Genomic DNA, 21417 nt, shown 5'->3' on the forward strand with positions numbered 1-21417 from the left:
TCCTGGCCAACCATCCCAACCTTCAGTCTCCCCTATCACCAACTATTACAGTACAATTCTCACATACAGAACTGACAATTATATGATCTCTTATAATTATGTTTTTTCCCCCTTTATATTTGTACACAAATGCTCCTCCCTCTTCAGGAGGAAAGGCAGACAAATAATAGCCTCAATTTCACATGTTCCCTATGTCATAAAAAAAGAAAAAAACCTAACATCCAGATCCATGCCCCACAGAGTATTCCTTCACAAGCCTTGGTTCACAAAAATGTTGCCCCCTACTCTATAACACATTGACCTACTTGTGCCTTAAAAGATTTTTGTTATTAGGTCTAAGCCTATTCAAGGTTATTATTTGTTGATACTTCTATTATTTCTAAATATCAATTTTCCTCAAACATGCACTTTCCAAATTTTTAAACCATACTTTTTCATAGACAGTATCCAAGTTTTTGGATGACTCCCTCTGATTAAGGAAAAAATAGATACCTTGTTGTCTTGGAGTTTGGATGAACATCTTCAAACCTGCAAAGTAATTAAAAAAAAAAAGATAAAATGCAAGCCTTGAAATTTTAAAACCTTGGTCCCATAACCCTCGCACAGAAGGGATAAATAAGTTATTTTCCATCCTGCAGTAATACTCGTCTTTACAAGCATCATTCTCTGACTAGATGCCTTGAACAGCCGTCTTTCTTGTATGCTTAAGCAGAATTACTAACTGCTGCCACCAGTGTCTTTGGTGGTACATGTTTGCTTGTTCAAAGCCATTACCTAAGGCATTTCAGTATGCAGAACAGGACACCACATGAAAATCAAAGTCTACATTATCTCTTTTTATACTAAAGTATTATTCATTTTATTCCTTAAAATTCTTACAAACAACATATGGTTTAAGGGAAATTATATCATTTTTGCTTTGCTTTTAAAATAACTCCGCAATCCTGGAACAAGGGATGGTGTGGGGATCTTGTGGGTCCATGCCGCTGCTGCTGCCCTCACCACGAGTCAGCCAGGACTGGACACGCCGCCCGCCTGATACTGCCCAACACTTGGGCCTGGCACCAGGCTAGGGGGGCTGGGCAGACCCGAGCACAGCACAATTCCACAGGCTGAACCATCAACCAAGTTCTCCATATCACCTTGACCTGCATAAAGTGGGTCTGACTATGTTTGATAGTCAAAGCCACAAAAGAAAGGCAAGTGTAACACAGAACAGTTGTGACCGGCTGCTGGCTGTCCTATGGAGCTTTACACAGCCAATGGATGTGCTGTGCTGCTTGGCAGTTGGCTCAGCACAGTCCCAGTGGTACTGGCTCACTGGCTCAGTAAACCTTAGTGCTATGATATGCATCAAGTGATTCACTCTATTGGGACGATTTCAAGAAGATTAATAAACATTCTCTACTTAAGCACATTTTGCAACGACATTTCAACGACTTATCATCAAAGATAAAATCATTTAAACAGCCTAGTCGTCCAGGTGGGCGCACCAGGGAGGGCGCCATCATAACCTGAGCGTCAGGTCAGTATTGCTTATGAGCGGAGTTTCGGGGCACAGGAGCCGCCGGGTGGGGGGTGGGTAGGCGAGGACATCCTCCCTGGCCGTTCACACAGGGACACCTACACCAAGGTGGACGTGACCTATACAGCAAGTTACGTCGCCTCACTCACGCGGCCTCAGACACAACCACGCTTGGCACGGAGGAGAGAGGGGCACACCCCCGCCCCACAACTCTCTAACACAGCAGCAGCAGGAACCGCAGCCACCACTTGAGACAAGTATGAACTAAGTGCCCACTGACATGCAAGGAACACTTATGTCTTTTCTCTCAGTATATGGCTGATGGCTACTGCTGTACCCTGAGGCCAACTTTTACCACCACCACCAGCGGGCAGAAGCTCCCGAAAGCAAGCCTAATCAGTCATGCAAATATTTACAGATAATGTTTCTAAAGTTATATGGACAGGCAGTATGCCTAAAATGTATATTCAATCCCACTTGGCATGTAGTGACCGCCGGCAGTCTTGTGGGTGCTGCCACACTGGCTGTGACGGGTGGTGGGTGGTGCGCCCCTCAGGAAAACTCTACATATTTGGCAGGCTTGCTTTACCTCAGTACAATCGTGCTTTGTACCAAGATGGCTTTGAACTTGAATTAATATAAAAAAAACCTCAGGAGGCTAGTAGTTCAGCAAAACAAAGAAACAAAAAGTAAAATTAGGAAAAAGCTTGTTAATTTCCATTCTTGTATGTAAGGTGAGTGTTCTTACAAGTATGTCGCCCATGACCTCTCTGTTTTCCAGAATTGCATGTAGTATAATTGTTCAGAAGTTTCTTTTGTTTATCTGTTGTATTTTCATGTGGTGTAGCTTGTACTGTTGACTGTTCCTAGACCATATCAAATATATTCATAAGTGATTCTCTTGGTTCTATTATGATCACTATTTGTAATGACCCAGTTATATGCATTAACCTCCTGCGATGGAATTACACATATAAAATCAAAAAGTTTTTGAATGATTGATACAATCTTTAGCCAAATGCTTTAAAACAAAATTTGACTTGCTACTTAGTACCGAAAACTGGGCTGTTAAAAGAGTTCACGAAAATGCCAAAGTTTTTAAGTTTTCCAACAATAAGCTTCAAGCACATCCGGGCCCACTGTACATCAGTCCAAGGTTAGACTCCGAAGATCACAGGAGATTCAAGGAAAAACTAGCTGTCTTAAATTCCATTTCAATCAATTGAAAAAAAAGAAAAAAAAAAGAGGGGGAGAGGATTACAGAGAAAAATATGTACCCTATCATTCATATATATATATATATATATTTATATATATATCTGTGTGTTGCTTTCCACCCATCAGGCACCAGCATTGCTGCAGCTAATATAGATAAATCCGTTAAGATATATGACATCCGGACACGAAAGTTACTGCAACATTATGATGCTCATTCTTGTCATGTCCACAGCCTCTCCTTTCACCCTTCAGGCCACATTTTGATAACATGCTCAGCAGATGGAACTCTAAAGCTACTGGACTTATTGGAGGGAAGACCCATATATATAACTACATGGACACCAAGGGGCAGTTACATGTTGTGGATTTGCAATCAGTGGTGAATACTTTGCATTGGGAGAGAGAGACAAACAGGTGATGGTTTGGAAGACAAATTTCAAGCCAGTGTAGCCATGTGCTGGTTTGGAAGTAACAGAGGATGCCACCTATAGTCAGCCACTGGATGTAACTGCTGCAGTGTCACCAGATGATTCCAAAAATGACCACTTTTGAAAGTCATTACAGGCCTAATACTCTTTAAAATTTTCAGTGGTCAAAAAGGAAACCAAACAACAAATGGAAATGTAGAAGAGGACATAGCCACAAGTTTACAGGAAGTGAAGGGTTCGCTCCAGCATAAAAACACAGCTTGACACTCTCACTCAGACTCTTGTAATCTTACAGCAAAGATTATCACTTGCCGAGAATAAAATAACTGAACTTGTAAATAATCAACATTTATCCAAATACACATTTCAGCATGCCTCTCTTGATTCATCTAACAATGACTCACAGGAGAGACTATGGGATCATCCACTATTGTGAAGTATTTCATAAGTGAATAATAGGTTATTAACTCTTATCAAATTTTTAGACAAGGTTTAGATCATATATGATAGCAGTTATGTCCTTTAAATTCTACAAGCAACCCCATGATGGATAAACAAGCTACAGAACATTGATATTAAAAAGATATTGCTTTGGATTTCCATTCTCTCACCAGCAGTTAGGTGGTTGTGAAGTTGCACAACTCTGACCCAGGTAGCTATCTTCTCTTTCTGCCACATCCACACATGGACTACTGGCATTCTGTCTACAAACATACGATCTCTCCTTGTCATATATAACACCTGACAACACTAAACTCACACAGCTCATTCATCAGAACTCTAGATATTCCTGCAGTGAGTACCATACATTGGCCCAGTCTTTTGGCAAAATGGTAGGAGTATTAGCTTGAAGTTGTAGGAAGGAACATTTAGGTGGGAGCATTAGGTAAAAACATTAGCTAGAAGTAGTTGGTAGGAGCATTAGATAGAAGTCAGCAGGAACATTAGGTGGGAGCCTCCACAAACACTGTACTTGAGTAGCCCTCTGCTAGTGGCCTGTTAAGGGTGAGGCACTAAAGGTTAAGAAGCGGCACTGGAGCTCTCTAGTTTTGGAGACTCTATTGCCGTGGCCACCCCCTTGAGGGAGTTCCAGTTGGAACAGGCATCATAGATAATATAGATATAGATATATATATATATATATACAAACATATATATACTATATGGTAATACTCTTGAAGTAAATAACCACAATATTCTTTCTACCAGGAAAGTATTGCAGCTGAAAAACTGGCCCAATCTTTCTGGAAAAAATAAAGCCTCAAACCAACTGAAGCACAATTAAAATCAATGAAACCTGATAAAATCTTTACAAAGAAAATCAGGTTCAGTGCAGAAGGCAGAAAACTTCTTAAAACTATGATTTATCATGATACACCTTAACTAAAATCTGGGATTTGATCTGAATCTCGGAGTAAACCCATGAATACCAACATGCCCAATTTCATCCACCGATTCTTGTTTATGGGGTTCCTAGGACTGACATGTCTGGCACCGGCTATCGCAGACATTGGCCAAAGACGTGGGAAAGAGGCACAAGAGAAGAGGAAAACAAACAGCACAAATCACAGAAACTGCTGTATATCAGTGAATATAGAAATAAGACTATTCAACTATTCACTGTATGAAACAAAATGTTATACTGCCAAATTATATACAGGAGTTTATTGTGTCAATTTCCTTAAATGTTCTGTACATATAAAAATGTAAATAAAATGGACTTCTGAATTCAACCCTGCCACAAGTAAACTTTCATAATAAAATCCCCATTTAACAAGAATTAAGCTGGGTTTGTTTAGACATGCTGTATCCCCAGTGTTTGGCTCTGTAGTTTACTGTAGTCTTGTTTCTCTGGCTGCGGGTGGAGGGTGTGTGAGTGAAAGCCATGTCTGTAGATGGGAAGTTCAAGAAAAGTCATGTGTAATGTCATGTCTTCTGCTTGCAGTGAAAGGTATGTTAAATAATAATAAACTTAGATTTGTTATCTTTAAAGCCCTAAATTAAGTACTTTGTGTTGCTGACTAGGAACTGCACTAAGGAATTTTTTCCAAGAGCTGGCTTTAGTTGAAACAATTATTACCCGTTGGCAAAAATCCACGCTAAATATCTCAAATCTTTGCTTGAACTTCTTGTCTGCATGTTTTTAATTTGGTCACTCAAAACTTTATTGAATTACTGTTAGAGGCAAAACAAATAGTGTGGCACAAACCAGGAGTATGATCAAGGGACAGACAGAGCTTTTGTCATGTCCTGCTGCAATCATAAGCTAGGAGCTTTACTAGCTCAAGAATCCAACTAAGTATAACGACACCATTTTACCATCTACTTAAAAATAAAGATAAAATAAACTAAGAAAGAAAGAGAAAGTGAAAAAGCATTAAAATGCTATTCTAAAACATTTAGGCCCTGACAGTGGGGCAGTGTAACAAGCTGGGGCTGTAAGTATATCATGTGCTTGTTATCTCTATCTGCCCTGTTGTCAAAAGCTTACCAAGTTACACCTACATTTACCAACAATGTATCCTTGTTGCCACTAACATTGCCTCCTACTAACTTACATTGGGTCATCATCAGTGTAAGACTATTATCAAAAGATCAGCCATTATTAATCTTGGTAGCAGATTCTATACTGCTCATCATTCCTTTCTGAACAGACAGGACCAGCCTTATTGAAATTAACCAGATTTAAAAATGGCAGATCCTTTGACTATTATTGCAACAAAGACCAGTTACCTCTAATTAGCTACATCATGATATTAACACACACGTCCATAATATCAGGTAAGATCCATGTTTATAAGTTAACTGGTGACCTATACTTAACATACCAATGAGTGGATCAGTGTCCATCAAAGATTACAGTGAACTGATAAGTATTATAGAGTAAACAGTTCAAAAGTAATATTGTGCCTAATCATGGAATAATTTTTAGAAACATAACACACTATTGAACAGTAATTGTACATTCCACTGAATGAGCATATAGGATACACTGCGTCAACTCCAGCATGGGGACAAGTTTTTAAATCCTCTAAAGGACATCAACCTGATGCCAATGATGTAACACTGGCCTATGACAAAGAAAAATATATTACAATTTTTACTTCCTTAATTCAAAATTTGCAAATTCATTATTCAGATTCTAATGGAGTCAACTTTAGCCCTTGCTAAAGCCTACCCAGTTTAACCTCCTCATGTAATACGATTCAGAATATTGATAACTGTCATATAAAGAGAGCGTAGGACGGACAGTAGGATACTGCCCAAGCTTCCAACTCAGGGAGGGTTTATACTGCACTTATCCTACTTATGACAACTGCTGGGCTCCTCAGGAAAAATTACAAATATGACCACTTACACTTTATTCATCTAAAAAAAATCAGGGTCAAGAACAGCATATTTCATGACAATATGCATAACATATTACAATCAACTCTCAGCATTTTCACCAAATAAGGTTATCTTTAAAACTAAACTGCCTTTGAAATTCAGTAATCTTCACATACACAAATTGCAGCTAAGCACAAAAACAACTGACAGAGCATTAGTAATGTCCCCATAAAATGGACTGTTAGATGATACCTTTAACATCAAAGCTTTCACAAAATTATAATTACCAAGTATATATATATATATGTATACATAGGTACGCATAAAAAAAAGGTAATCTTCCTGAAATTATTTGCTTGCCACCAGAAACACTACCAGTGACGGAGTCCCTGAGGGGTCCAGCGAGAAAAGAAACACTAGGCCCCCCGACCGCTGATGGGTGGGAAGCATGAACGTCCCTAACAACCGTCTCATGACCACGTAGCCAGCAGTCCTGCCTGGCTGCTGTTAAACTCCCAGAAATTATTAGCAACTACCTTAGTTTACAACTAACACTTTAACAGTTGTTAGTAGTCTCTGGGAGTGGTGAACAGCCAACGGTGATTGTAAATAACTACTGGTATTTACTTAAAATCTTCTAAGGACTGTTAGCAACTCTAGCCAGATATTGACAACCCCATTATTCCCTGCCTGGCTGCCAACAACCCTGGTGTACCCTGCAGGTCACTAGAGCAGCAACAAAGCTGTATGACCCAGGTACTATGGGTCATTACTGATGCTGCTACTGCTGCCATTCTTGATGCTGGAACCTCACTCAGCCATCTTGTTAGGGATGTGTCTTGTAGATGAGAAGCAAAGCTTCATAATGAATGGGAACTTGCTGTCTGTTGGTGCAAAAAAGTAGATCATTGTATCAAGAGTTTTACATCTAAAAGCAATAATACTTTTTATTAATAATAATGTTTCCCGAAGGCAATGAGCATCAGAGATATGGAGAGATTGAATAAAGTCAATCACCTGTTCCTATCCATTTGAGCTGGATGAAGTGTTCCTATCTATTTAGGCAGAATGAAGTGTATATAACCTCAGTTTAATGAACCAACTCAGCTCTTGTCAGAATATAAACCTACTTCCAGTGTGCTAAATTGAAATAATAATGTAAACACATAACAACTGCAAGTCAAAGTTTAGTTTACTTCGTGTACCTTGGAATATACTTCTGGACCATTCCAGATGTAATGGATACAATAGTAAAATGTCAAAATGTGGAAATGATAATTGGCCATTTGGATGAGAGAGAACAAAGAACAGGTGTTAAGCAAACAGGTCTGGCATCAAACATTCATGCTAACATAAAAATCTGCCCACTTGGAAAGGGCATACTAAAGTTTACATAAAGGAGTTTCCACATGAGTTCAAAGTGATTAATCATATATGCAGTATGGGGTTTTCATAAAAAGTACTGGTTATTCTGGAAAATAATTATGGTTGCATGTGTGTGTTTCTTACATACAACTGATTCTGTCTTAAGAAACATCAGGAAGATGAACAATGGCCTCATTCGCAAACACACAGTCCTTGTCATGTACAAAGCACCCACACCAAAGCCCATCATTCCACAGTTCATCTGAATAATTCAATATGCCCTGTTTAGGCCACTGACAACACATCATCATCCATACACAACAACAATCCAGTTATGTCCTCGGCATCCCCTACAGAAGCTCTGAGACCAGGGTTCACTCCATTTATCAAATTTCTTTTTGGGGTCCCCCTCCCCTTTCATACCTCCATATCTGACAAACAGATCCTCTCAGTTGACTTTCTTTGCTCACTCCTTTCATATATTCAAACTATTTCAGGAAATCCTTGCCAGATTTCTCTATCATTCATTCTATTACTCCTTACATAATCAACCAATCGCGTATCATACTGTCCTTTGGCAAATTATTTAACCTTCAGCATGTCCTCTCTTCCTTTCTTTCACATTTTTTTTGGAAAAAAATCTGTGAAGACTAATAAACATTTAATCACCTTCCTTTGCCTACATAAACACTGACCTCTCCTCCAACATATTCTTCCATCCCATGACTCCTATTGGTCCTTATGGTTCAATCTCCCAATTCAACTCCCAGGTACATAACACTTCATTTCCTCCCATTCAAACTTACTCTCAAAGCATCTTGTCTCTTCCCCATGCTGCAACACACTACCTTAATTTTTGTCGTATTCACACATCAATTTTTTGCACACACTCCATAATTCTGTCATCAGCTTCAGGAGTCTGCCACCAAAGCCATGTCATCAGTGATAGGCAAAAGATTCACCTCCCATACCATACATCAGTTAAAACATGACTAACTCATTCAAAGGCCCTTGCAATCACCTCCCTCACCATCTCATCTACTTTATAGTTTAAAGAAACACGGTGACATCACATATCTTTAACCCAGACCCACCTTTAACTTCCTACTAGTGGGCTACAGGCACATGCCTTATTCCATTGAAAGTTCGATGCATATACTAATTCATGTAAACATTTTAATCACAGTACCTTCCACATGGCCTCTCAAGGACCATACATTCAGTGAAAGCCTTAACCCAAAATAACAAACTAACTGAAGCTTCTATGAAAGCCTCATGATACACTCTCCTAATTCATATGTGCCAAATGTAATGCACCCTCTTAAAAGTTCCCCAAAGAAACTAGTGTCCATACATCCTTTACCTCATCTGAAACCATGTTGCTCATTCTCAATATGTTCTTTGCATGGTAAACCCTCTAAATTACCATCTCATAAACCATATATACACTGTTGTTCAAGCATTCACTTGCCCTACTTGCTTTAACATCAAGGCATTATATGTACATTGTCAAAACTTCGGTGATACTTTCATCATTGAAAGACCGATTCACCAATCACCAGTTATATCGCCCTTTCTTGATAAACTCAAATGCAATCCTTTCCAATCCTGCTGTTTTGCTATACTTCATCTAATGTAAGATTTTCACTACCAATTCTATTTTGATCTTAAAACACATTATATCCACCAACCAATTATCTAATAATGGACCAAATTATCAGAGATCCATATGAATGCATAAGTAATGAGCCTTAGTCATAACCATGTTTCATGTCACTGCAGAGTAACATAAACAAAATAGCTGAAAATTATATAACTGATCCAAGCCTGCTAGCAGGAGACCAAATGGCAGCCAATCCATAAAACACTAATGGTAGGCATATGGTAGGCATATGGTCGGGCCCTAATGGTCTACTAATTCATGTATATTAGCTGTTGCTTCTTTTTTTTTCTTTTGCTAAAAATCCCAGAGAGGTTGCATGCCCAACATCTAATGCATTGGACTGTTCTTCTTAATAGTCATGCCTCTCTATCACCTCTTCTCTACCTGTTCCAACTTCCCTATCTGTCCCCTTGCTGTCTGTCCCAACTGTTCTCCTATTCAACTCCTTCCAAAACACTGTTCTCAATTCATCAATATTCTTGCACTTCATCTGCCCTCTTCTTCAGCTCTTTCCCATTTGTATACTTCCCATTCACTCACACTTCTTCCCAGCAGATGCCATCCATAAACTTCTCTTTCACCAGCAATTTCACTTCCTCATCCTACTACTCTTTACCCTTCCTCGTATGCCTAACCTCATCTTTTGCATGCCAATCACCTCACTCACACATGCAAGCAATGCTTCCTTAAACAGCACTCTTACCTTATGTCACTCTTAGCTAAATACTTCTTTGCATCTATGCACACAGGAATCATTCTCAAATTCACTCTCATCATTTAACAAAAATTTCTTACATCCCTAATAGAACAACTTTGAATTTTAACATTTGCCTTCAAGAAATGCACTAGACATTACATCCACTACTCTCTCAGCATCTTCATATCCGATCTCTTCTTTGCATTAAGCAATTAAGTATAATAAATAAAATAAATATATGTACATACACACCTTCTCTTATATGAAGTATTACAAATCATCTATTCCTAGTTGCCTTTTTATGATGCATGAAGCAGAGTAGTTCCACACCTATCTCTTACATCTCAAGGGCACTTATCTTTACATCATTCTAATCGTTTTCATTAACTGCAACTTCTTTCTTGTTACATTCCTTGTGAATACCACCTTTAAAACTTGTGTGCTCTCAGCATTCACAATTTCATCAGTTTATTTTACTCACCTATTACCATAATACAATCAAAGTACTCTTTAATATCTTCTCTAACAAGTTCCTTGCTTAACCCTTAACCATATTTCATGTAAACACCTCATGAAGATATATAATCCATGCTTTTGGACCTACTATTTCTGCTAGCTAGGTGGTGGGGACAGGAGATGCTTAGGCCTAAGCATTCTTATAAAATTACATACAAGTTCTCCAGTTACTCTTCATCCATGGCGCTGGGAGAATGTTACAGGAAAATGCCAAGTGTACAAGACAAGTGTGGAGATTGCTTTATAAAGATGAACAGTCTAGCGATCCAGATGATCTATTTGGTGATAACACTGATTTGATAAAAAGAACCAACCGAGATCTATTTCACTTGTTTCTTTGATGTTTTCATATTATTATTATTTATCATTATTTGATGTTATTGGACAGAAACTACTTTTCTCTTATAAAAAACAACTATTTCAATAGCATCAGGAATTTTAAGTTTGCTTAACCTAATGACTTCTGATGTGACGTATGCAGCATGGGCCACCTCTGGCAGTTCACCAAGTGTGCCATGCATGTCATGAGACACTTAAAACTCTAGGGCATACTATAAAGTGGAGTAGCGAGTAAGGAAATAGTGACATCTAAGAAGTTTTCACATCCTTCACTCATATCATTTTAATAAGCTGCTCAATAATAATCAAAATGCCATTGGGGGGGCTGTAACTCATTTTTGTACTGCCCTGTATATAATGTTTCTGGATTTTCGTAATGAATGGAACATACACTCTATAGAATTATAACAAGGTTCCACAGAAATGTGTACTTAACATGTAGCTGCAGGTATGCATTGAGGGGGATAAGGGGAGCCTTCCATGGTGAACAAATTCATGGTCTATCAACCTCATTATTCAGCTCCCAGCACATAAAACAAAGGGTGAAATTTTCCATAGTAAGAGTGCATTCCACATCACATGAAATATGGTAGATAGCCTGGGTAAATGGAAAGGATGTGCATTATGTTCAACTAAGAAAGTAAAGAGTGAATGAAATGTTCGATGTATAGATAATATAGAGCAAAGAGGAGTTTGCAATTAAAAGGTGTGATTAGGAGTAAATTCTGCTTAGGCCACTATGCTAAACTGCTAATGATGGTTACAAACTACAGACATAAGACAAAACTTCAGACAACGCTTACTAGGGTTGGGGATGGGGGCATGATTCCCAATAACTAGAGCTTCTAGGGCCTCAGAGATGTTGGCAAACTCCAGAAGTCCACTTGAGCTCCTCTCAGCTGTAAAATATTCAAGTGGAAACTTAAACATCTATATGAAATTTTCTTACAAAGTGTTTAGCATGTTAATACAATGCCACAATACATTACCATTATTGACAAAAAGAATGCCTATAACATACATGGCTAAACATATAAGGTTTCCCTTGTTGCATTTCGCAAAATGACTGAACTATATACAATTCTTGGAAAAAAAAAAGTAATTTGAAATGCAAAAGCTAGGAAAAACTTGTTACATAGCCATATGTACCACAGGCACAACAAAAAATGTAATGGTGGTTAATAGACACCATGGTCCCTCACACATACTCTTTGATGGGAAAAGCTTGATACTCTTTGGCTCGGTAACTCCTCCATCAACAAACAACTGTTTCAGTGTATCCTCATCCAATCCTGGAGGAGTGTTGAAGAAGTGCAGAATCTGTAAAAATTATACATTAGCAAAACTTTACAGGTAAACATGGTCTATACAGCAACCAAAAAGGTGTCCAATGAAACATCTGTATTGCCTGCAGTGCAGTAAAAATGTATGTAGTAAGATAATGGGTGGTGACATTTGTAAAATATCAAAACATATGTATTCAGTTCCAAGGCAAAACATGCAATTCTCTTCGAATTATAAGGCAGGTTATATTCAAAGTTAAGTGGCATTACAAAAGGCCCCAATCAGGAAAAATACAAAAAAGGCATGGGTCTTAAAACCCTTCCAGTGCTAAATCAGATATATCCAATCTGATATTCACAGGAATTTGATGTGGGAAATGTTTACCAAATGGTTTCACAAATTCTTTTCCTTCTACTATAACAAACAAGAATACCATCACAATCTTTAAAGCCCTGCCTCATTTCCATGTCTGCTGCTATAAGGAAGGAACACCAAAACTACTGGATATTTAGATATGCTCAATTGTCTGCTCATACATTAAGTGGCTCCATGTTTTGAAGGTAATTTTACTGATACATTACCAGCCTGTATGAATATGTACATGTGTTTATATGTATATGGCTGTGTATGTATATGTGTGTATGCTGTTATGTATATGTGAGTGTACATATATACGTGTGGATATGAGTGGATGGGCCTTTCTCTGTCTGTTTCCTGGTGCTACCTTGCTGACACAGGAAACAGGGCTCAACTATAATAAACACAAAGGAGGGTGAAAGGTGTGCAAAGAACAGAGAGAATTGGAACGATGTGGTATAATGGGGTTGATGTGTTGTCAGTGAATAGAACCAGGGCATGTGAAGCATCTGGGTTAAACCATGGAAATTTTTGTGGGGCCTGGATGTGGAAAGGGAGCTGTGATTTCAGTGCATTACACATGACAGCTAGGGACCGAGTGTGAATGAATGTGGCCTTTGTTGTCTTTCCCTAGCACTACCTCACACACGTGCAGGGGGAAGGGGATGCCATTTCATGTGTGGCAGGGTGGCGATGGGAATGGATGAAGGTAGCAAGTATGAATATGTACATGTGTATATCTGTATATGTCTGGTTATGTATATGTATGTATAATCTAAATTGTATAGGAATGTATATGTGCATGTGTGGGCGTTTATGTATAAACATGTGTATGTGGGTGGGTTGTTGTGCTACCTTGCTTAGGTGGGAGACAGCAAGTAAGCATAATATCATTAATATATAATTACCATTTCTAGATTAAACCCTAAATATATATTCATTATGAAAGCAAGACAGAGGTTCTGTAGTGAGGTGGTACAATGAATGGTCATATTACAATTTTTCACTTATCCAGTTCAGCTTTTATCCTGTTAATATTCATAAGACTGTTCCTTATCTTCTTACAGGCATAAATAGGCCACAAGTTTTAATTGGCTATCTTATGTAGGTAGCAGAGGATGTCAGTTTATATTCTATCAGCTGACTGATTACACAGTAAGTAGCCATTTGACTAACCTTTTAACTCATGTTTTTGGTGATATTTTTGACTTGTCAATTATTTATGAACTGCTATATAACTACTACATTTTTTATTTGCTGATAGAGGGGAATGGTTAAGTACAAATTAAGCCACAAAACAGTGTTATCAACCAAGTGTTTATGACTTCCAAAAAGTTTTATTTTCCCACAGTGGCTAAAAAGAAGAGGTCTGCAACTGATGTAGAGATTGAAGCCATCTGAGATTGAAAACCTGATGACTGATGCATCAGAAGTACGACTGGATGATGAGGAAGTGAAAGCACCTGACCCATTTCCAAGAACCACCTCAGCTCCACCAGTTCCTGTTCACAAATTTCATATGATGCAGGATATAAAAGGCCATAACCTCTGGTTTACAATATATCTAACTAAAGGGAGAAATTTAATTTTGTAGCAATGGATATCACATTTAAGATTTTAGATGTTAGCAAAGTTTTTCATTAGACTTTTGAAGATGGAATGAAGAAAGTAATAAAAGTATGAAAGATGTGGAATGGCAGGGAATGCAAAGAGAATGAATTGTGGAGTGGTAGAGTGAAAGAAATGTAGTAATTTGAGGTGGTTTGGGCATAAGGAAAGAATGCAAGGAGAAGAATACAAGAAGAGTGTATGATTGTACAATTAAAGGGATTCACTTGAATGGAAAACCACCTGTGACAGGGAAATAAAGTGGATGAGTGCAGAAGGGATAGAAATGGGGAAAGAATATACGGAATGGTGTATGGAGGGAGGTATGTATGGACAGGGATAAGTGGAGACTCTTTTGCTGTGGCCAACATCTTGATGGAGTTCCCGTAGAGAATGGACATCAGAGAGGAGGACATACACATTTACACAAACAACTGATAATTTACATAATGCTGTATTTTGTATTTTCTCTCAAAATTTACTCTGAAAAACAATCCAAATAACAAATAATCACATCCAGTAACATTCTTAACTTCTAATGGTGATATTATACAATACATATTGGCTGTTTACCTTGTTTATGGATGGGGAGGTAAGGGAGGTACATGCAAGTCTTAGAAAGAGACCAAGATGTTGTATTTAAGGGATCTGGGAAGAGTCATATGTTTGATGATGACACATCATTTGTGGCAGATTTGGGTATGAAATTGCATACATTAGTGAATGAGTTTAGAGGGAGAATGTGGAGAGTGTATGTGACTAAGAGAAAGGTTGTTGGGTTTAGCAGGGTGGAGTGACAAGTTAGTTGGGGTATATATGCGACTAAAAGAAATGTCGTTAGGTTTAGCAGGGTGGAGGGACAGGTTAGCCGGGGTATGATTCTGAATGGGGGAAAACCTGAAGGAGTGAAGTGTTTTAGGCACCTGGGAGAGGTCATGGCAACAAAAGTTAGCCATAAGGTGTGAGAGAGAGAGAGAGGACACAGTATGGCATATGCCAAGTGGGATACTGTTTCACCTTTGAGGGAGGCTGTATCCTGTTCTTTGAAGCCATCTCTGGGTTGATGAATCTGTTGTTCTTGTTCCCCATGTAGTCCTTGAATGAGGGAGTGCCATCAGGCAAATCATATGGTTGCTGCACATCAGCCAAAAATGCCTGCTTTGAGTACCTGCAAAAAATAAAAAATAAATGAATAAATAAAACCAATATCTATTTATAATACAAACAACTCTAACATTACCATCTCCCAAAACCAAGTTTGTTAACACACACACACATTTTTTCATACTTGATCGCTGTTTCCCGTGATAGCAAGATAGCACCAGGAAACAGACAAAGGCTACATCCACCCACACACACATAAGGGAGTAAAGTCAGGGGTTGGTGAGAGGACAAGAGCAAAGGAAGGAGTAACACTACTGAAACAGGAGTTGTGGGAGTATGTGACAGAGTAAGAAAGTAAACTATAGATTGATATGGGTAAAACTGAAAGTGGATGGAAAGAGATGGATGATTATTTATGCCTATGCACCTGGGCATGAGAAGAAAAATCATGAGGCAAGTGTTTTGGGAGCAACTGAGTGAGTGTGTTAGCAGTTTTGTTGCACGAGACTGGGTTATAGTTATGGGTGATTTGAATGCAAAGGTGAGTATGTGACAATTGAGGGTATAATTGTTGTGCATGGAGTGTTTAGTGTTGTAAATGGAAATGAAGAGCTTGTAGATTTGTATGCTGAAAAACGACTGGTGATTCGGAATACATGGTTTAAAGAGACATACATAAGTATTGGAAAGGATCACAATTTTGTGCGTGATCAAGATATTCCTACGAGTCCATGGGGAAAATGAAACACGAAAAGTTCCCAAGTGCACTTTCGCGTAATAATCAGGGGAGACACAAGAGAGAAATATAACAGTCAGTTGACATACATCAAAGAGACGAAGCTAGGGTAGTGAGTGGTGGGATGAAGAAGTACGAATGCTAGTGAAAGAGAAGAGAGAGGCATATGGACAATTTTTGCAGGGAAATAGTGCAAATGACTGGGAGATGTATAAAAGAAAAAGGCAAGAGGCCAAGGGAAAGGGGCAAGAGGTGAAAAAAGAGGGCAAATGAGAGTTGGGGTGAGAGAATTATTAAATTTTCGGGAAAATAAAAAGATGTTTTGGAAGGAGGTAAAGTTCTAAGACAAGAGAACAAATGGGAACATCGGTGAAGGGGGTAATGGGGAGGTAATAAAACTCAGTGGTGAAGTGAGAGGGAGATGGAGTGAGTATTCTGAAGGTTTGTTGAATGTGTTTGATGATAGAGTGGCAGATATAGGGTATTTTAGTTGAGGTGGTGTGCAAAGTGAGAGGGTTAGGGAGAATGAGTGTGAAAGCTTTGCGGAAGATGAAAGCCAGTATGGTGGCGGGTTTGGATGGTACTGCAGTTGTTAAAAAAGGGGGTGATTGTGTTGTTGCCTGGTTGGTGAGGATATTCAATGTATGTATGGTTCATGTTGAAGTGCCTCAGAATTGGCGGAATGCATGCATAGCGCCACTGTACAAAGGCAAAGGGGATAAAGGTGAGTGTTCAAACTACAGAGGTAAAAGTTTGTTGAGTATTCCTGGGAAATTACATGGGAGGGTATTGATTGAGAGGGTGAAGGCATGTACAGAGCATCAGACAGAGGAAGGACAGTGCGGTTTCAGAAGTGGTAGAGCATGTGTGGATCAGGTGTTTGCTTTGAAGAATGTATGTGAGAAATACTTAGAAAAACAGATGGATTTGTATGTAGCATTTACGGATCTGGAGAAGGCATATGATAGACTTCACAGAGATACTCTGTGGAAGGTATTGAGAGTATATGATGTGGGAGGTAAGTTGCTTGAAGCAGTGAAAAGTTTTTATCGACAGTGTAAGGCATGTGTACGAGTAGGAGGAGAGGAAAGTGATTGGTTCTCATTGAATGTCGGTTTGGGGCTAGGATGCGTGGTTTCCATGGTTGTTTAATTTGTTTATGGATGGGGTTGTTAGGGCGGTGAATGCAAGAGTTTTGGAAAGAGGGGTAAGTATGCAGTCTGCTGTAGATGAGAGGGCTTGGAAAGTGAGTCAGTTGTTGTTTGCTGATGATACAGCACTGGTGGCTGATTCGGGTGAGAAACTGCAGAAGCTGGTGACTGAGTTGTAAAGTGTATGAAAGAAGAAGGCCGAGAGTAAATGTGAATAAGAGCAAGGTTATTAGGTTCAGTAGGGTTGAGGGACAAGTAAATTGAAAGGTGATTTTGAATGGAGAAAAACTGGAGGAAGTGAAGTGTTTTAGATATCTGGGAGAGGATTTGGCAGTGAATGGAACCATGGACGCGGAAGCGAGTCACAAGGTGGGGGAGGGGATGAAAGTTCTGGGAGCGTTGAAGAATGTGTGGAAAGTGAGAATATTACCTCAAAGAGCAAAAATGGGTATGTTTGAAGGAATTGTGGTTCCAACAATGTTATATGGTTGTGAGGAGTGTGGATGTGTTGGAAATGAGATGTTTGAGGACAATATGTGGTGTGAGGTGGTTTGATTGAGTAAGTAATTAGAGGGTGAGAGAGATGTGTGGAAATAAAGAGAGTGTGGTTGAGAGAGCAGAAGAGGGTTTATTGAAATGGTTTGGTCACATGGAGAAAATGAGTGAGGAAAGATTGACAAAGAGGATATGTGTCAGAGGTGTAGGGAACGAGAAGTGGGAGACCAAATTGATGGCGGAAGGATGGAGTGAAAAAGATTTTGAGCGATTGGGGCCTGAACATATAAGAGGGTGAAAGGCGTGCAAAGAATAGAGTGAACTGGAACGATGTGGTAAACCAGGGTCGATGTGCTGGTCAATGGATTGAAGCAGGGTAAGTGAGGTGTCGGGGGTAAATCATGGAGAGGTTTTGTGGGGCCTGGATGTGGAAAGGGAGCTGTGGTTTCGGTGCATTATACATGACAGCTAGAGACTGAGTGTGAACAAATGTGGCCTTTTGTCCTTTCCTAGCACTACCTCATGGGGGAAGGGGGGATGCTATTTCATGTGTGGCAAGGTGGCGACAGTAATGAATAAAAGTAGCAAGCATGAATTATGTACATGTGTATTTTCCCCATGGACTCATAGGAATGTGTATATATGTATATGTCTGTGTATGTGAATGCATGTTAAAATACTTATGTATGTATATGTGCATGTGCGGATGTGTACGTATATACATGTGTATGTGGGTGGGTTGGGCCATTCTTTCGTCTGTTTCCTTGTGCTGCCTTGCTAACGCTGGAGACAGCAGTAAAGTATAAATAAATAAATAAAAAAGTACTGGAATACTTCCCACGTATTCCCTGCGTGTCGTAGAAGGCGATTAAAAGGGGAGGGAGCGTGGGGCTGGAAATCCTCCCCTCTCGTTTTTTTTTAATTTTCCAAAAGAAGGAACAGAGAAGGGGGCCAGGTGAGGATATTCCCTCAAAGGCCCAGTCCTCTGTTCTTAACGCTACCTCGCTAATGCGGGAAATGGCAAATAGTTTGAAAGAAAAGAAGAAAGAAAAAAAGTACTGGCGTACTACCAAACACTCCAGGTTCTCCATGCAGGTATCAGCTGGAGCCACAAAATGCTCATCACTTTAAACATTTCTTGTATACAAACTTGTGTCATGACAGAAAACTGAAATTTCGTATTACACATAATCAACAACTTTTCCCAAATAGTCTGCATTTCAATGAAATTTATTATTTACTCAATGCAAAAGTATGTATGAGAAACCTTTTTTCTACCTGGCAGCAGTTTCCTCCTTCACCAAATTACGTACAGGAAGATGAAACAATGGCCTCATTTGCTCCTAACCACTCTCTTGCTGTAACGTATACTGCACTTAAAGCTAGATCCAAACATCCAAAATCATGCACCACAGAGCATTCTATGGTTTCCCCAAACCAGTTTCTATGTCAATCCATTCCATGACAGCATGTCTATCTTACACACCATATTGCTCCAATTTGCTCGACCCATCTAAGTCTCACCCTCTCAGTGTTCAAGCCCTAGCACCTCAAAACCTTCTTTCACTCTACCCTTTCACCATCCTTCTCCCTTCCTCCTTCCATTTCTGATGCACAGATCACCTCAGTCTGTCTTTCTTTGCTAATCCTCTACAAGGATCTCTATGATGTAGTGGTTTGCTGAGCAGACCAAGATGCATTCACAGGCAGCCCACGGTTGATCACACAAGTTCGAATCCTATTAGGAGAAGTCGGACCACAGTTCATCTTTCCCTTAGAGTTGGTCAATAAACTAGTTACCTGGCTTAGGCTTGGGCATATTCTATATTCCCAGTGTACTGTAGGAGGTGAATAAAGGGGGCAAGAGCAGGACACTGAAAACCATTCCCTTCTACTTAAATCTGTAAAAGATAAAAAAGAAAGAGCCAAGCAGGGAGTGCTCATCCTCCTTGAAGGCCCATACTGGGATGACTAAATGAGTGTAGACATAACCAAAATGAGAAGAGAAGAGAGATAGGCAGTATGTTCAAGTTATGAAACCCAGATGTTCTAGTTCCGAGTGAAACAAAACTCAAGGATAAAGGTGAACAATGGTTTGGAGATGTCTTGGGTGTAAAGTCAGGGTTTGGCGAGAAGAAAAGAGCTCATGAAGGAGTAGCGCTACAGCAGAAGCAGCTGTGGGACAGTGTGAAAAAATGCAAGAAATTGATCAAGACTGATGTGGGTAAAAATGAAATTGGAAGGTGAGAGATGGGTGATATTTGAACTTATGCACCTTGCCATGAGAAGATAGATCATGAGAGGTAAGTGTTTTGGGAGCAGCCGAGTGTATCAGCAGTTTTGATGCAAGAGACAGGTACAAGGGATGGGTGATTCAAATGTGAAGGTGAGTAATGTAGCAGATGAGGGCCTGGGGGGTACGGGGAAATCTGTCATGTGAATGGAAATGGTGAACAGCTCATGAAACTGTCGCCTGAAAATGGGCCGGTGAGTGAGAATGCCTGGTTTAAAAAGGGGGACACACACAGGTATACGTCTGCGAGAAGGAAAGATCATCAGTGTGCATTACTGGATTACATACAAATTGACGGGTGTGTAATACAGACTTCTGGTTGAGAATGTACTGAGAAGGGCAGCTGGTAGGATGGAATATCATTAACTTGTAGAGGTGAAGGTGAAGATGAGTAGAGGTTTTGGGAAAAAATGGAACATTATGGGAGAGAAGAAAGTATAGAGAGTAAGTGAGCTTGGGTAAGAACTTGTGTGAAGAAATACCTGGCGAGATTAAGTGCAAAATGGCAAAAGATGAGAGTAAATGAAGCTAGAGTGGGAGAGAAATGGGAAATATTTAAGGACGCAGTGGTAGTATGTGTAAGAGATGCATGTGGGAGGTGGGCAGATTAGAATGGGTTGTGAGTGATTGGATTTAGAAGTGAAGTTGCAAGTGAGGTATCTAACAGTACTTACAGGGAAGGAGTGCAAATGACTGATATAGAGAAAGCAGCTGAAGGTCCAGAGGAAGATATGTGTGTGTGTATGTGTGTGTGTGTGTGTGTGTGTGTGTGTGTGTGTGTGTGTGTGTGTGTGTGTGGGGGGGGGGGGGGGGGGGTGTTAAGCCAAATGCAAGAGTCATGAAGAGTTTAGTGAAGAAAGAAGTGGCAGCGAAAGCCTTACACAAGATGAAATGCAGCAAGGCAGCTGCAGTGGATGATACTGCAAGTGAATTTCTTAAGAAATGAGATTAACTTTTTCTGATTGGTTCTTTAGGGTTTTCAGTGTATGTAAGGATTGTGGTGAGGTGCCTCAGGATTAGCACAATGCATGTATACTGACACTGTACAATGGCAAGGGGGAAAAAGGAGTGTGTTAAACTACAGAGTGCTGAATAAGCTTGTTGAGTGTATCTGATAAGTTGTATGAGAGAGTAGTGACTGAGAGGGTGAAGGCATCTACTGAGCATTACATTGGGAAGGAACAGTGTGGTTTCATTAGTGTTACAGGATGTGTGGATTGGGCGTTTGCTTTCAAAAAATGTGTGCGAGAAATACTGTGTGGGACATTTATGTATCCGGAGATAGCACATGATAGGTTTGACAGAAAT

At 39.6% G+C, this 21417-nt stretch overlaps 1 protein-coding gene and 1 pseudogene across 29 annotated transcripts in view; one reads left to right on the plus strand and one right to left on the minus strand.

The window, feature by feature from the left end:
- Nucleotides 1–827: 827 nt before the first annotated feature.
- Nucleotides 828–21417, minus strand: part of sm (heterogeneous nuclear ribonucleoprotein L) — a 443801-nt gene continuing 423211 nt past the window's right edge. For 19 of the 29 annotated variants that reach the window (XM_071664637.1, XM_071664635.1, XM_071664627.1 and 16 more), the window contains 4 exons: nucleotides 15348–15498; nucleotides 12284–12401; nucleotides 11885–11980; nucleotides 828–7385 (listed from right to left, as the gene is read on the minus strand). In XM_071664637.1, coding sequence (XP_071520738.1) covers nucleotides 7312–7385; nucleotides 11885–11980; nucleotides 12284–12401; nucleotides 15348–15498 — 439 coding nt within the window. In that variant the 3' untranslated portion in view covers nucleotides 828–7311. The remainder of the gene's footprint in view (nucleotides 7386–11884; nucleotides 11981–12283; nucleotides 12402–15347; nucleotides 15499–21417) is intronic. The other 10 variants (XM_071664630.1, XM_071664626.1, XM_071664634.1 and 7 more) reach the window with 1 other exon arrangement.
- LOC139750034 (uncharacterized) lies at nucleotides 2797–3607 on the plus strand (annotated as a pseudogene).

Source organism: Panulirus ornatus, chromosome 9, assembly GCF_036320965.1.
Source record: "Panulirus ornatus isolate Po-2019 chromosome 9, ASM3632096v1, whole genome shotgun sequence".
Lineage (NCBI taxonomy): Eukaryota > Metazoa > Arthropoda > Malacostraca > Decapoda > Palinuridae > Panulirus > Panulirus ornatus.